This window comes from Chamaea fasciata, unplaced genomic scaffold, assembly GCF_029207755.1.
Source record: "Chamaea fasciata isolate MVZ Bird 193981 ecotype frontalis unplaced genomic scaffold, bChaFas1.0.hap1 SCAF_8, whole genome shotgun sequence".
NCBI lineage: Eukaryota > Metazoa > Chordata > Aves > Passeriformes > Sylviidae > Chamaea > Chamaea fasciata.
The window spans coordinates 18,028,439-18,044,534 of record NW_027094093.1 but is presented as its reverse complement, the minus strand read 5'-3'; the positions used below and the strand labels follow the sequence as shown (position 1 = coordinate 18,044,534).

The 16,096-nt window shown below is 36.0% G+C and overlaps 1 protein-coding gene across 4 annotated transcripts in view; it reads right to left on the bottom strand.

Moving 5' to 3' along the window:
* The window catches only part of OLA1 (Obg like ATPase 1), a 114,114-nt gene that overhangs the window by 34,191 nt on the left and 63,827 nt on the right, over positions 1-16,096 (bottom strand). For all 4 annotated transcript variants that reach the window (XM_066189916.1, XM_066189915.1, XM_066189917.1 and 1 more), the window contains 2 exons: positions 4,280-4,360; positions 3,900-3,997 (listed from right to left, as the gene is read on the bottom strand). In XM_066189916.1, coding sequence (XP_066046013.1) covers positions 3,900-3,997; positions 4,280-4,360 — 179 coding nt within the window. The remainder of the gene's footprint in view (positions 1-3,899; positions 3,998-4,279; positions 4,361-16,096) is intronic.

Below are 16,096 nucleotides of genomic sequence, written 5' to 3'. Positions count from 1 at the left end.
TGGATGCACATACTCTGTTTACTTAATCTGTTCCTATAATCTTCCCTGGACATCTGTTAGTGGCCTGTCAGAAACATGATACCAGAAAAGATGGACCTTTCATCTGTCCTCATTATACCTCCTCAAGCTTAAGAACAATAAAAATGCTATGAAAATTAATGAGCAAAATTTTATTTATTATGACATATATGTCACTTTTCTAACTACACAGGAGCAAAATACTAAGGCCCCTATCCTATCAACACCGATCAACATTTTTTTAACAAAATGCCTACTGTAACATTTTGAGAAAAAAACCCTTTAAAATAATGTTAACATACATTTGGATGGTCAACAAGTCTGAATTATATTAGAGAAAACAATGTTCAGAAATCCAAAATCAAGTCTCAGACCATTTAGTTACAATGCTAAAGATACGAGAAAGTCTTTAGCAACATAACTGGCTTTTTGAATTACAGTCTAGCATAGGATGAAATTCACTTTATTGGACCTGAGAAGTTGAGTCAAAAGATCGGTTATGTGGCTTTAACATATACAGTATTTCCGGTGCTTGCTGCAAGTCAGTCCAAAATACCAAATCAAACACAATGCTAAGCATGGTCCACTGCACTGACTCACTAGTTAGCTCAGTATATTTCATATTTAGAATCCATCCTATGTGCCACTAGAAGCACGCTCTTTAGCAAGACTAAAATGTAAAGCTTAAATTAGATCAAGGGCTGATAAATCTGATATCCTGGATTTATGCCATATCCTGGGACTCAGAATGCAGTTTTAACTGATTACTGTTATTATTATTATTACTATTTTTGAGTATTTTCATGGTAAAACTCACATACAGTACACCATGGTTAAGGTATTAGATCCAGATTAAAAAAAAATTAGGAATTATTAAAAGAAGAGTTTAAATAATCATTTAGAGCACAGCAGTACATATTAAGAATGGTTTCAGCGGATTCCCCCATAAACATCAAGATTACTGTCATCTGATCATAACACAAGTGCGACTAACACAGCTGCCATGTCAGCTTCTCTTCAGGGGCTAGGTCTTAATCATAAATCAACTGAATGACTAATTCAACATTGTTAAAACCAGCAAGTAACTGCTTGGAGCCATTCCAGTTTTTACATCTTTCAAAAGGTCAATACACCTACTCAAACACACAATAGTCCTATCTTTCACAGTGTTTTCTTCTTTTCTTGGATTGAAAAATAACACATTGGCACTTAAATTTAAGTATGTTTTAACTAACAATTATAATGTTCATTAATTCTGAAAGAGTGACCCAGAAAAACAAAGACAATTTTAGTTTTCCTCTACACCCAAAATCAAAAAGCCTCTCCTCTCCTGTTTTTAAACACATTTATAGTTGCAAAAGTCTGACAAAAACATTTTATGGCTGAGCATTTCCTGCACTAACCTTACCTTTGTTACACTAATACTATGAATTAAGCTCAGAAATAAGCTTTTTTGAGAAGAACGACTACAACTAAATGTGGCTTGTACTTCAAATATGAATACCCGCCCCTCAAAATAATAACAAAAATCACAAAGTGGCATCTAACAGTAAAATATATTCTAATCATTTACATCTGCTTGCACCACATAAATGACAGAAGCCTACCGTTACCATCCTTCATAGAAAACATTTATTCTGCTCTTAAATATAAAAGCTTTGTTGCATAAACAGAGGATTTAAAACTGTGGCAGAGTAGCTGAAGGAAAGGAAATGGCAATCTTTCTGGTTCTAGTAGATGCCTTTCCCTATCACACAATGTTTCCCACTCATAAATACATGACAAATACTTCCTCAATCATTTTTTACGAGCAGGGATGCACAGGGGGTAGTCAATGGCTAGCTTGAGGGAAAATAGGAACAGCAGGAGGCAGAAACTGTACTGAAAATGGCTATGTGGTAAATTCTCTTCTGGAACATCACTCAGATACCCAGGCTTTGATCTTTCAGCTACAATTACACTCACATCCATGAGATCTGGGTATACTTTTTAAGAACTAAATCATTAATTATAATAGAAACAGTTAAATGGCTTCATTATATGACTCCTCAACACAAACATCTGATTTTTTACAAATTAAAAATTGCAATTTATCCAAAGATTTGCTTTCAATTGGGTTTAACTATGTCATCATCACAACTAGTCTCACAAAAAACATGGGGTGACTGGCGACAGCTAAATCACAGACTGGCGTCGCCTAAGTAGTCTGGCTACCATTAGGGTCTGGGAAATGGTATTTACTGTACAATTAGGGCCAGTGATCTCTACTTGTAATCATCCAAATACAGGTGTGAGGATCCTTTCTTGGACAGGGAAACCAACTCATCCATTTTCACGTAAACTTCCACGTCTGTACCGTTACAGCACACCTTAAGAAACCACAGCATTTTTACTTTCAAAAAGGCATCACCTTACAATAACAGAGCAAATATGACTACCCTGATTTTAAATACTTCCTTGGGTAGAACCACTTTTGAATTTAAATTGTCATGCCCAAAAAATATTTAGAGGAAAAAATTAATTTAAAATGATAAAATTTGGTCAAATATGAAGAGCTTACACTATTATATTGCTCGTCAAGTCTATTCTGAAGTCTGTGCTTGGGACTGAGAGGGTTTGCTATTAAAACACGTAAAATTTTGTTCTTTAGTACCAACACAAAATGTCTTGGAGTATCAAAAGGACAGTTTTAGTTGCAGTAATTTCACAGAATTTATTCTAATGATTTATTGGAGTTAACCATCTGACATTAATTATTGTTTTGGCTTCCAGTCTATGAATGTTTATTTTTCAGTTTAAAGCCTTCTCACTCTTTGATATCATATGGAAATGAGAATTTTTAATGGAAAATTGAAACCATGTGCATCTAAGTACTTAATGAAGTACAGGGAGAAACAGAGGGTGTACTTTAGGAGAATTCAGATATTCCGCTTTAGATACTTTTGATTTGTTCGGATGAGTTACATGCATATATCTGTTCACAAACATACATTTATACATCTTCAAAGTGTCTCACAAGTACAGTGTTTAAAATTCTGAATTGTATGAAAAGATTTACTGTTTGGTTGGGCTTTTCTTAAACTAAACACACTGCTATAGATTTTCCTTCATCATATACTAACTACCCAATCTGTTCCCTCCTCCACAGAGTGGTATTTATGCCATCTAGAGCTTCCAACGACATGCTAAATGCTGTACTTCTCAACAGTGGATTCCTACCATATGTCTGCCACGTTAGGACTGGATCTTCATCCAGTTCACTGAATGTCTGATAGATTGATTTTGTAACCATCACACACCTGAGTCACAATATTGATGTGAGAAACACCTGACTAAAACCTGAGCTATTCATGGCATTAAAGCCCATCAAAAGAGGCCTGTAAACCACAAGCAACACACAAGAAGTGGCAAGAAAGCCAGGCACTCAACTGCAAACAGAAGAGTAACGTTAAAATGTGCAATTTTGTTTGAAAGACTTCAGTGCAATTCACATAGCCTTAGTCTTCTGGCATTCAATTCATTCCTTTGGAATGAAAAAGATGTTGTTCAGACAACCAGCACTATAGAACATGATAAAGCCATATGCTTATTCAAATTAGTACTTCTAAACGTAATCTATTTTCTTCAAAGTTAATGGATTCATGTTAGAACGTAAGGATGGAAAGCATATTCTTTTCTGCAGTTTCCGTCAAGGTTTCACCATATGCATTGTACTCAAACAGCATGTCAGTGGGAGTATAACAAGTAACAGAAGTGCAAGATTAGTTCATATAGATATTTTAATTATTATCCTTGGTGATCTAAATGTGAAAGGAGTTACTGACCATTGAAAAATGTGAAACAGAAATACAAATTTAGACATTCAACCTGTACACACTCACCACTTGTTTTTCTTTCTAATGTAGTCTTTCTCAGAGAGATTAACCAAGTAGATCATTGGTTTCGAAGTAAAAAACAAATGTTTGTTCAGAACATCAATCTGAAAGTAAGAATAGAGGAGAGAATTTTAAAAACTGTTTACAACAACTCAAATTAATTTTATGATCGTTTTCCTCATGGCACATCTGAGAAGGCTACAGAATTCAAGTGTAATTCATACAAGCGAATCACAGATAAGCATAGATTCAGCTATTTAACATTCAATACACTATGAACATGAAATCTAAAAAAACCAAAAAAACAAAAAACAACAACTTTAAAAAGAACCAGTAACAGGTAGCAAAATTAGAAGTCAATTCATGGAGTAATATTTATAGCCTACCTCTTTGTCATTCCAATCATGATAGAAGCGGACAGCTTTCTTTTCATCTATTACCCATGTCTTGATTTTGCACATTACGTCCTATGCAAGATCAAAAAAAAAACCAAAGTCAAAAACTCAGCTGGATATCAAGACTATTCTCTTCCATAAACAAGGCATGTATCAATTAAGATTCAAAACAAACTAAAAATTAGATAACACCTTTTAGAAACAAATTTTTACTCTCCCAGAAAAACAGAAATTGCGGCTTTAAAGTCACTAAAGAGCAATACAGACTATTAAAGTAATCCAAATCCCACATTTAGAAAGTTACATACACAATACTCGAGTATCATCTCTTGTCACTAAGAACATCAGCAGAGCTCATAAAATATATGTAAAAATCAGTACATTTTAGATTGCTTTTCGAACTCAGTAAGACGCAACATTTCAGGATCCAGCGGGAGAGACCACGTACAACATAAACATGCCATTAAGAAAAGGGAATGGGTAGGACAAAACACAGCAAATATATATATATATATTTTTTTTTTAAATTGGGAGCAAAGGAAATGGAGCCTATTATTGATGATCCACCCTCAAGAAATTAATTCAAACGGCCAAAGCCCTTTTTATTCCGCATTAATTTTTCGCCAACACCTTCTCCCTCCCCCCCCAAAATGAAACCTGCCAAAGCCTCCATTACACAATGGCAAGAGCCTTGCACTGGTGACCTCCAACCAGCTGCATTCACTTTCAGAACATCTCTCTCGGCAGGAAATCTAAAGGCCTTTTAGTTAGCAAGCTAGTGTGCATTCAGAAGGAGTAACTGCAGGAAGAGCCCAATGTGCTTTGTTTCTCTGGCCTTTCTTCACAGAAAGATTAATCATCTGTGAAATGGAAACGGCAAACAGCAAGTGACACAAACTGAACCCTTCAAGCCTTTCCTCATCAGTTTTGTGGTCGTGAATCCGAAAGCTGCGTGTGGCATGGTTTTCCTTACAGGCAGGTGTTAATAAAAGGCTCTTGGGTCTGAAAGGTCAAACTCTGCTCTTCTAGGAGTAGTACATTTTAGAGTCGCCTATTTTTTGTTGTGGATAATTTATGATCATGCTTTAAATAATGCACTTTTTAAAGTTGTAATTGATGCAACTGAGCATTAGGATCTTTAAAATACAAGGAAACATTCCGTGAACTGTTGAGCACACGACGGTTTTGCACTTAATGCTGTGCAGTTGAAGTACATTTATAAACAACCACAAATAACATCAGTATTTACTACTGTCTTTTCTAGTCTTGCAGTAGCTTTAGTGGAGGAAAAAAAATAAAAGAAAAAGCTCTTCTAAATCTTCAGATCCTGATTTGAAACACTCCAGGAACAGGACTCCCCACAGATTTTAACAAGGAAGGGGCAAGCTAAAACTTTTAATGAAATCTAACATGTTCTGCCTAAGAATAATCACTTTTACTCTCCTATAACTGAATTTCACTCATAAATGTTTAAAAGTGGCTAATATAACACCATTTCCTACAAGGAGAAGATCAAAATGCTATATTACAAATGCATTATGATTAAAAAAGCACTGTGCAGCTTTGCTATTAACTGTTCTTTAAACCCTAAAAGGCTTCCCATAGATCTCACTTGGCACTGCATATACAACCTTTGACAAGTAATGTAGACCATTTTTATTCATTGCCTAAAATTGTAGGCAATTATGTGCGTCACACTGGCCACCTGCAAATTCTGAATGCCTGCTCCAGTTGTCAGAGCAAAAAACTAATGTCGGAGGGGATTAATCTAGGGGGAGAGAGTCCTCTTTAATGGCTCCAGCAGGTGAAATGGCCCAGCTGGTTACTATGATGAGTGGCCAGAACAGCTTATGTAGAGACATGCAACAAGATTACACATAAAGAAGAAAACAGTGGTACCATCTTATCTTTAACCCTATGTGCTTTCTATTTTTTAATTAATCAGTATAAACAAGATAAGGGAAGCAATTCTACCAGTAAGTACTTTTCACTTAAGATCTCTTTCCTCAGCTTCTCTTTACATAGATATATATAAAAATCAACACAATCACCAAGATTCCTATTCAGCAGTGAAGGAATTCTGGTTATACACTATTTTGGGTTTTGAATTCGTTCTGTAGGCACCTACCACACGGCTTTCAGCATTACAGTTTCTCCCACAATAGCAACGCATTGCTACATATAAACTGGAGTCAATAACTAATTGACAAAAAAATTGCACTATAGCAGAAGTCATCAGAGCCAAACTTTTAAGTTTCTGCTTAAGCAGAAACGAAATGTTTTGTAATCACACTGTAAGGGGAGCTACATAACACGGAACCTCCAGAAAACTTCAAGTATCAACACAGCAAATAAATTTTGGCCTTTCTAAAGCCTATCTAAGAACAGATCTGTCAATCAAAACCTCTCTTCCACATTCTTACAGTGACACCCAGTCTAAATCCATTTTGGCACTGACCTAATTTTAGTAAGTTCTCATTTACGTACCTGACTTGGTGCTGTTTGCAACTGTTGTTCCAAAGGAGTGATTACAGGGACAACTTCCACAGGTAAGGCTGACCCACAGCATTATATGCTGGGGAGAACTGACAGCTGTATACTCAAAATTTTATTTTGGTTTTATAGGGAAGTTCGCAAAGCATTGGAAAACTTTCTTTAGATAAATGGATGGAAACTTGTAGGCAAATGTAGCATTTTTGTATGAAGCTGATGAAGCAATGAGACACAAAGAAGTTCTCTGATGGGCTATATGGGCAGCAGTCACACCATACAGAATGGAAGGCAGACAGTCCAGAAACTTAAAAATGTGTCAGCTGAACTTAGAATCCCCTGCATCAGTGGTGGTGTTCCACTGAAATGGGACTTAACTCCTTAACAAGAAATTGTTAAACAGAAATGACAATACGAAGAAAGGCTTGTGTTTCTTTTTAACTCAGCTGCCCCAATACTCTAAACAAACATACAAATAGCGTATTTTTGGGTTATTTCTCATGTAGCATCATTTTTAATTATTTGCTTCTATTTAGGACTGGTGAAAGAGTACAACCCGATCTTTTTATCTTCTCTATCACTGTACCAATCATTTAACCACATTTAATCACTACTCAAGTTAACTTTGAGATGCTTAATAACAGAATACAGAGCAATGGCCAGCTTTATTTTATTAGATCTGGCCTCCCCAATTGTACACTTTGAGGTCAATCTGTCACCAACAGAACGATCCACTTTGCCTTCTTTGATGAGGGGGGTACTCTTGTTTTCCAGCTAGCAACACTGTAACAAGAGCCATTCAGAAAGCCACCAAAAATCCCTCCAAATTCCAATTTGCTTACAGTTGGGAAGGCATATGAAATACAGCAAACTTAATGAATATCAAATATCACTGTTTTAAAAATCAGTTAATTTCTGAATATATGCATGGCAATATATTTAGCACATACAAATACTCAGTATATTTAGCCATATGAAACACAGTGATTTTAATTACGTCCTGCTCTCATTTTCCAAAGAACACAAGTAGTCAACCCACAAATGCTAAGCAGGACATTCACAGTAAGTCCAGCAGTATAAAATAATGAAATACATGTAAATTGCATATAGCAGATTTACCAAGACCTACTCATGAGACACTACTGTGTAGAAAAATGTGCATACATTAATAGACTTTCTGGATGAATGATAGTAATAATGTGTGCCAATGCCAAATTCTTCTTACAGCATGAGGGACTAAACTGAAGCTTGGAAAACTCAGTTGCCTACTTGGCATCAGAGAATTGTGATTTTTTTTTTGTTGTAAATTACCAGGGCATGTAATTAACTTCCGCAAATTTAATAAAGAAATAAGCAGTTGTGAGGATTATCACTTCACACTTCAAAGTGCAAGTGAATTCCCTGTGATCCTGAAGACAGTGCAAAAGTCTCCACTACTACAGAGTAACTATGAGTACAGTAGGGTCTTTCCCCCCACCAAGGGAAATACGGAGTGTTTTGCAGCACGTAATCATTCCCTTCAAAACTTCCAAGATTTAAAAGCTTACCATCTCCATTTAAAAGCTTCAAAAGCACTTAAATACTTTTTATTAAAATGTTTCAATTGTCTAAAATTCTATCATTTACACTGCTCTGCTGCTTGGAAGAGCCACAAGGAGTACCTAAAACATAATCTGGAGCTCTTAGTTAGCTCCTCTCATTTCATTCCAAAGTCTAACACCTTTGCATGTCAGTAATGAAAGTGGTAGTATATAAATAACATATTCTGACTTCCCTTAAGAATCTGGCTCAGTGGCAGAAGGTATTTCTTTAATTAATCACTGCATATACTAAATGGAGTCAACACCACCTATCGAGTAGATCTCAAAATACAACAGTAAATATAAACCCCAATGTGTGTTTCTGATGGCACTCCAAACAAACTCTGCCTTTCACTGGTTACCATCTTTCAACAGCCAAAAAAGGCCATGTTAATGACACACACATTCTGAGAATAATAAATTACTAACAGAAACCTATGTAGGGAATAGAACTGCCCTACAGCTTTAGTGAAAGCAAACGATGCTTTCAAAAAAACGAAACATTGAAGTTCATACACTGCTGAGCAGGGGACAAAGGGAGTGTGGATAAAGTATTTACCAATAGAGGACTTCCCTTTGCCAGAGTGACTGAGAAGCCTGGAGGGTCACAAGCAAATGAACTGTACTCTAACTAGAAGACTATACTGGAGTATTTAAATAGCCTAATGTCCAACGGAATAGTTCTATACTTATCTCTGCTGAAATAATGACAATCTGGAGAAAAAACAGAGGTTTTGAGAAAGTGCTTATACATGAAGACTTGGTGTTCTTAATTTCTATGCTTTTATTCTTATTGCATTATATATATATACATAACAGAAACCTCACATACACAGGGTTTGTCACACTAGCACAGAGAAATCAAATGACTGGTAAAGCTTGACAAATACAGACTAAAGCTGTGTCTCATTTCTAAACAGTAAAGATAATAATTACTGGCATAGCCCACACAAGTAAAAGTAATTAAACCCTAGCCAGAAAATATTTCAATAAAGGTTAATTTTTCTCATAAGAGATACATTCCATTTTAACCACAGTTGTAAGAATTAAGTTGGGATATGTGAGGGATCAAACTGGATAATTATTATTCCATCTGGCCTTCAAAATTTCAAAATGGCTTTTCAGATACAGAGAGAGAACAATGCTATTAGAGGTGCTCACAGCTAGTTTAACTGTGCTGCACCAAGAGCAATTCATTGAGTACACACAATTTCCCTTGTTAACACGAGGTGTCTGGAGTGCACTGAGCCCACAGTTCTTCTATTCACAGCTTTCCTTGGAAATTTTTTCACTTCTGTTGAGCATAGCCTCAGCTCTCTGCTCTTCCTGGAGGTTTTCTGGTGATTTAGAATATTGAGGCTGAAGTGACATAGTAAAAATTTATTCTAAAAACACCGTTTAAAAACAATGGTATTTTAAAAGACAATTAAGACAAATTTTGCAGTTTAAAGAAAAGGCTAGGTCATGTGCTTTCACTGTGGTAAGTGCTTACATAAGCTGTAGCAGCTGGGTGCAGGAACGAGAACAAGCCAGGTACTGCATCAACTGGAGTGACAATGAGCTCCTCTGTGGTACGAAACAATGTCTAATCTCTTACAATTCCCTTGCTCATCGACTTTAATAAAAATACAATGGGACAAGTAATGGATTTAGGACAAGTGTATTATGCTTTCTTCTATTTAATACCTTTTCACAGAGCCAGTACAAGCTGTACATGATATAAGATTTACTTAGAACTAGATGCCAATAATGTTTATGAACCACAACAAGCACTTTCACCCAAAACATCCTACAGGCATTCCAAGCAATGTAATTCATGTCAATGATCCCCAGATACTCCTGTGTGGGTCATCCTTGTGGGCACTACAGCATTATACATGAAACAACTCAGTGACTTGTTGCTTCTCAAAGAAAAAAGCAAGCAAGAATACAGAAAGCAGTCTATCTACAAGTGATTATTTCCAGCAGTTCAGAAATTCAGAACAGGGAAATTGTACTGAAAAGTAAAATGAAATATCTTTCACAGAGTTGCACAAAACTTTTCCTATTGGATTAACCAATCCACAAAAATTTCCAAATAAATCCATGTGTGAATGCATTTGTTGTAGATTTGTGTGAATTGAGCCAAATGAAAAAGGTGTCTTTTTCAGAATACAGCTATTTTTACATAGTGTTATTTTGGCATATGCTCATACAGTTTAAAATGGCCTGGATCTAGACATACCCAGGGAGATATGATTTACAAAATTCATTACTTTAAGCTACTTGTCAAATCTACACAGGAAAGATCAGCCTTGACAGAAAGTATTTAAACCCTGACTTCTCTTTGTCTACTGATAATACCAAAAAAATCCAAACGTGTGTTTACACATTATGTACTTTTAAGTCAGGATTTACTACCAATCAATTCACAAACATCTGCCATGCTACAGTCAAAATGTTCCCCAGAATGAACTTTAATTTCCTCTAAATACCACATTAAGCACAGTCAATGGTCCACTCAAGATTTTAGGCATAATTATATGCATTAAGAATATAAATATTTTCTTGATTCCCTATGATTTAAGTTAGCAATTGTAAAAGCCATCAGCAGAGAGTATGTCAACAGTGTAGTGTATACTGCTCCTTTCTTTCCATCTCCTGTGGAATAAACTGGCCTCTCAAACTCTCCTCACACAAGGAGACCAAAGAAACTGGCAAAAAAAAATTTATACAATTTATCACTGTATTTCTCTTCAACTTGGAATAAAAGAAAGGTGAACATTCCCAACTGACATCATCAGTTAGAGGAAATAAGAGTTCATCCATCCGTGAGAGCTCCGGCAAGTGCTTGCAGCAAGAGGTCAGCGAATTCTACTTGGCACCATCCCATTCATCAGAATATTGCAGGAAGGAAAGGTTTTCATCCAGTATATATTGGTAATAAGAAGAAACTGAATCTTTGATGTATGTGAAATATCTCCCATATGACATTGGTGATTTTTACAACAAATGATGAAAAAAAGAACATCTTTCAAACAATTACTATATTCTCAGGACAGGACCAAGACATTAAATGTAAGGGAGGAGAATGGAAGGGATTTAAGCTACTTAAACCACCATTAGGAAGGCTTTGCTTTACTCTTCATAGTACATATATGCTGACAAATACAATGACCATAGGCAGAGTGTAAGTATTCATTATTAGGTCATTGCCCATCACAGTAACAAAACAAAGTTTGATGCCTTTCTTTTAAGTAGAATATGCACTAGATGGTTCTGGTACCATTACACTAAAAAGGAGTCTCCAACTGCTCTTTTCATAACTGCAATTGCTTTTCCTGTTACAAAATGTGCTTGATTTGATAAACTAATCTCATTTTTAAAATGACAGACTTTACAATGGAGACTTGTGAAAACATCCCATTCAACTGAACACTGGAAGTTCAAATCCAGTGAACGCTGATCCTGACCTACGGTAGAAGCCACATTTCAACTGAAAATTGGAAGTTCAAACACTGTGCACATTTATTCTGACCTAAAGATTTTGTCTTCATATCACTAATGTCAATAATCTGTATCAACTCAACTACAAACAATACCCTTATAGTCAGATATGTAGATCCCAATACTGTTACCTTAAGAATTCTTGTGTGCTAGAATTCAAGACTTTGGGCACCAACAAATGGCTGAAGGAATAGCTATCTGTTGCAGAGCTATCAATTTCTAAGGACTAGAACTGAATCAGGCTGGAAGGACAGTGGAAGAGAATCCTGCAATAATGTTCAGTTAACTGTTCTAGATGGTATTAACTTAAACACTTCTGTCACCAGGAAAAATCCCACCAATTAAAAAAATTTAGATTAATTTTAGCATTTGTACATTCTGATTTATAAAGTCATACATATTTGAATTTTACTTTGAAATCCCCTGCTATCGAAAATGACAGATGAGTAATAAGCTAATAATAAAGCTTAACTCAATATGTATCTCATGTCTCTGCCATGTACCAGTACCAGACAGAATTAAAATATAAAATCAGAAGTACTCTGACTGCTTTCTGAAATCGTATTTGCACTGTTTTAATACATGCAAATAACAGGAGTATTTTTATTCTATAATTTCTCTTTAGAAGGTTATAGCCAAAATAATATTTAAAGGTATATCAAGTCTGAAAGACTTACCCTTTTATTACCCTTAGTAACAGCAGACATTCATTTCTGAAAAGGCAGTGGGAATACTTGCAAAACAGAAAATACATGTGTAAAGGAAGCTATTCCAAGCTTATGTCAACATTACATTTTGGTGATCCTAGACCATATTGTGCCATTGATTTTTAAGTAGAACTTGAAAATTATTTCATTGACAGCTCCCTAACAACAGTCAGCTATTTTATTTCTGCTGACAGGGGATTGAGAAATCAATTCTCTGAAAGGCAGAACAAACAGTTAACACTATTCAACTGCCAAGCCAGGTCACTGCACAAAGGTGAATTTACCACCTGTAGGCAATGTGGGCTTAGACAGAGGAAAAATTATAATTAACAAGTTAGAACACCATGCCAGAAGGCAGGCAATCAAGTACAAATCTCAGATTTAAGTACTGTCGACTGATACACACACAATTGTTTATTTTTCTCCTCCTAAACCTTTTTGGAGATTTCAGACTACCAAGTTATAATTGTGGTGGCTTACTGATAAAGCAAATCTTCTCAAGCAGACAATTCATATTTATAAAACAGGACAAATGACTTCTATAACTCTCAACCAGTTGAAATTCTGGAGAATCAAGATCTCAAGCATCTTTACCTTGAATTGTTCCAAAAGGAAGGGGGGAAAGAAAACAATAAAAAAGAGATACTAAAATTTTAACATCATGATTAAAAAAACCCCAAAACAATCTATGAATACCATGTTTTTGCCTCCATAACCTCCTGGTTTTCCTGAAAGGAAAAGTGACTGGGAACTCTCGGTGCACAGACAAGAGCTGTTTGTTCCACATCTCTGCTACAGAAGAATATTGCTAAGAATAGGATATTAGCAATGGTTGTGTATTACACTGGCAAATAATTTAAAAAGGCAAATCCTGAGAAGTTCTCTCCCAGTTCTGTCCCATCCTTTTTTTGAAGGCAACCTGTTTGGAAAAAAGTATTCATTTCAGGCTGTACTGTCTCTTTATAATTTTTTTTTCCCTGGAAAGAGCAAGACTTGAACAGTAGCTGCAAGCTGCATGGAAACATTGTGCTGGACAGTGAACTCTCTCTGTGACAGACAACTAAATGCAGAATGCAATGGATTTGGGAAGTGCAGACTGATCAGCCAAAATGCACTCCTAACATTTGGCTACCACTTTAGGAAGGAGGCATAATCTTTAACTCCTTTTGTCACCATTTCCACATGGTTTCCCTCTTAGACCTGTAAGTCACTTACTGCATGGGCAATGCTGCTATACTGTACTATAGTATATTATACAGAATGCAACCAGAGGCCTTCTCTGCAACACAAAACATGAAAGGAAGAGAGACAAGGCAAACGGTACAGGAGCACCTCACAACCCAGTGGATGAACATCTAAAGCCCAGTAGTGGCTGGATCTGCCCAAGAACTGCTGTTACAGTCTTACAGCTACACAAACCTCTTTCTAGAAGCTGCATAACTGGACCTAAGGATTTATTTACCAGAAGTAGAAAAGAGCTTTCACAGACCTTCACCATTTAAAAAGCCCATTTTAGGAAGTCTAGTGTATATACATTACTATTCAAGCATACACGTCACAGGGAAGACAAGCAAGAAGGTCCAAGATCAGCAAGATTCACAGGCATTATGCCCCACAACACTTCCTTGAAGAGATTTCCTAGTGACTATAGTTCCTATGTGCAGCCTTTGTCTCAAGGGAAGCATTAATTTGTGCCTCCCTACTCTGTTCAGCCACCCCTTCCCTCGAAACAAAGGAATTTCACGCCTTTGAAACCTCTATTGTTGTTGACAAACTCAGCTGAGACTGGTCATGTGTAACAGCTATTATTGGGAACCGAACTGGCAGAGCAACATGACTTCAAGAACCTGATGTTTTCTGTGCATGTGTTCATAAAAACAGGATTAAAAAAAGCACAACAAATGACAGGAAGTGTACGTTACAAATACAAGGTGACAAAGTCATTTTGACAGGTGAACTGGAGATGAAGTAATAGTACGGAGACTGAAGGAAGAGGCAGAGAAATTAATGAGAAACTGAAGCTGGGTAAAGATAGATTAATATTAAAGATTTGAAATTTTTCTTTAATTAATTTAAATTGCACGTCTAGATTTGAGTTTTTTATTTATGGTCTCCCTTAATTTGAGAATAATCTGACATTTTCTGTTTTCAAACACATACCAACTTCCTGTAGTTAAAAAATGACTAAGAGCAACTCTTGTTATACAATCATAACTGTACCTACCACCCATTAAGTTACATGATCACTATTACAAATTCTATTTAAAACCCACTTTAGTTATGATTCTTTGTAATCACACAAGTGCCAACTTCTTCCTTTGCACAGGAAGAACACAGATTGTGAAATAAAATCCTCAAAGCATCCAGAGAGGTACACTCAAAAACTAGACAGGAACGTTCCACCACAAGGAGCTGAGCAAAGCTGTTTCCAAAGACAGCCACACAACAAAGTAAGTGAGAAGAGCTCGAGGCTGGGGCAGAACAGCATCACAGCACTCCTCATTTTCATCATGTCATACCAATGTAAAATTTAGCTTTAGGATGAACTTTGAATTTGCTATGGACAGGATTTTTGCTTTCTCCTTTCTTTAACATGAATTAAAAGGTGAAATACTGTGTGGATGCTATTTGAAACTGTAGGCATAAACTGCACTGTTCCTCTAAGCATGTGAAACCTTTTGTGAAAGATAAAAATCACTGCCCACATGTACCCAGGGCTGGGTTCGCATGACAGATAAGACCTTAAATGAAGGTTCTTAAATGAAGGTTCTCTCTCTCTGGGCTTACATGAAAGCCTTTAAATCATCCAACAAAAGCTATTTTTTCTGGCCTAGATGAATCAAGAAATAAAATACTTTTCACACCACATGAAGACTAGTTCCTCACCAACAGAGGCTACCAAAGAAGTACTTTTTTAACACTGCATCATGGAGCTGAGTATTTTGGAGAGGGATGTTCACTTTTAGCTCCTGTCTGTTTCCAAACACTAGGTAAGGCAACAATTTTCACTACACTTCAACAGTGATAAATTAACCTAGCAGCACCAATATAACAAGGTTTTTCTTACTACTTACTATTAAAAAATCCATCTGAGAAAACAGTATTTTTTAGTACTTACTTGCTAGACATAAATAATCTATTTCCACACTGATAAACTACTGTAGTAATTAGAGAATGCATTTTATATACCACCTGAAATATTTATAGAATATTAATGACAAAGAAAAATTAATAACTAGACTACTGGCAAAGTGTAGGGGGACTCAAAAGACAAGTGGAAATAAAATACCAGTTTGCAAAAAATTTACTTTGAAGTTGGTAATTATTATACATTACTAATTTACAAAGAAACACCGCTATTACCCTATGATAATTGAGCTCATTTAAGCAGCTTTCCCCAACAACACTCTAAAATTAATTTCAACTAGCAGTCTTTATTTAACATGCACTAAAATCACACCAAAAAAATAGATTCACTTGCTGGCTACAGGAATACTAATATCAGCATCATAGTAGAACTTAAGAGCAGGAATAAGTGAGAAGTA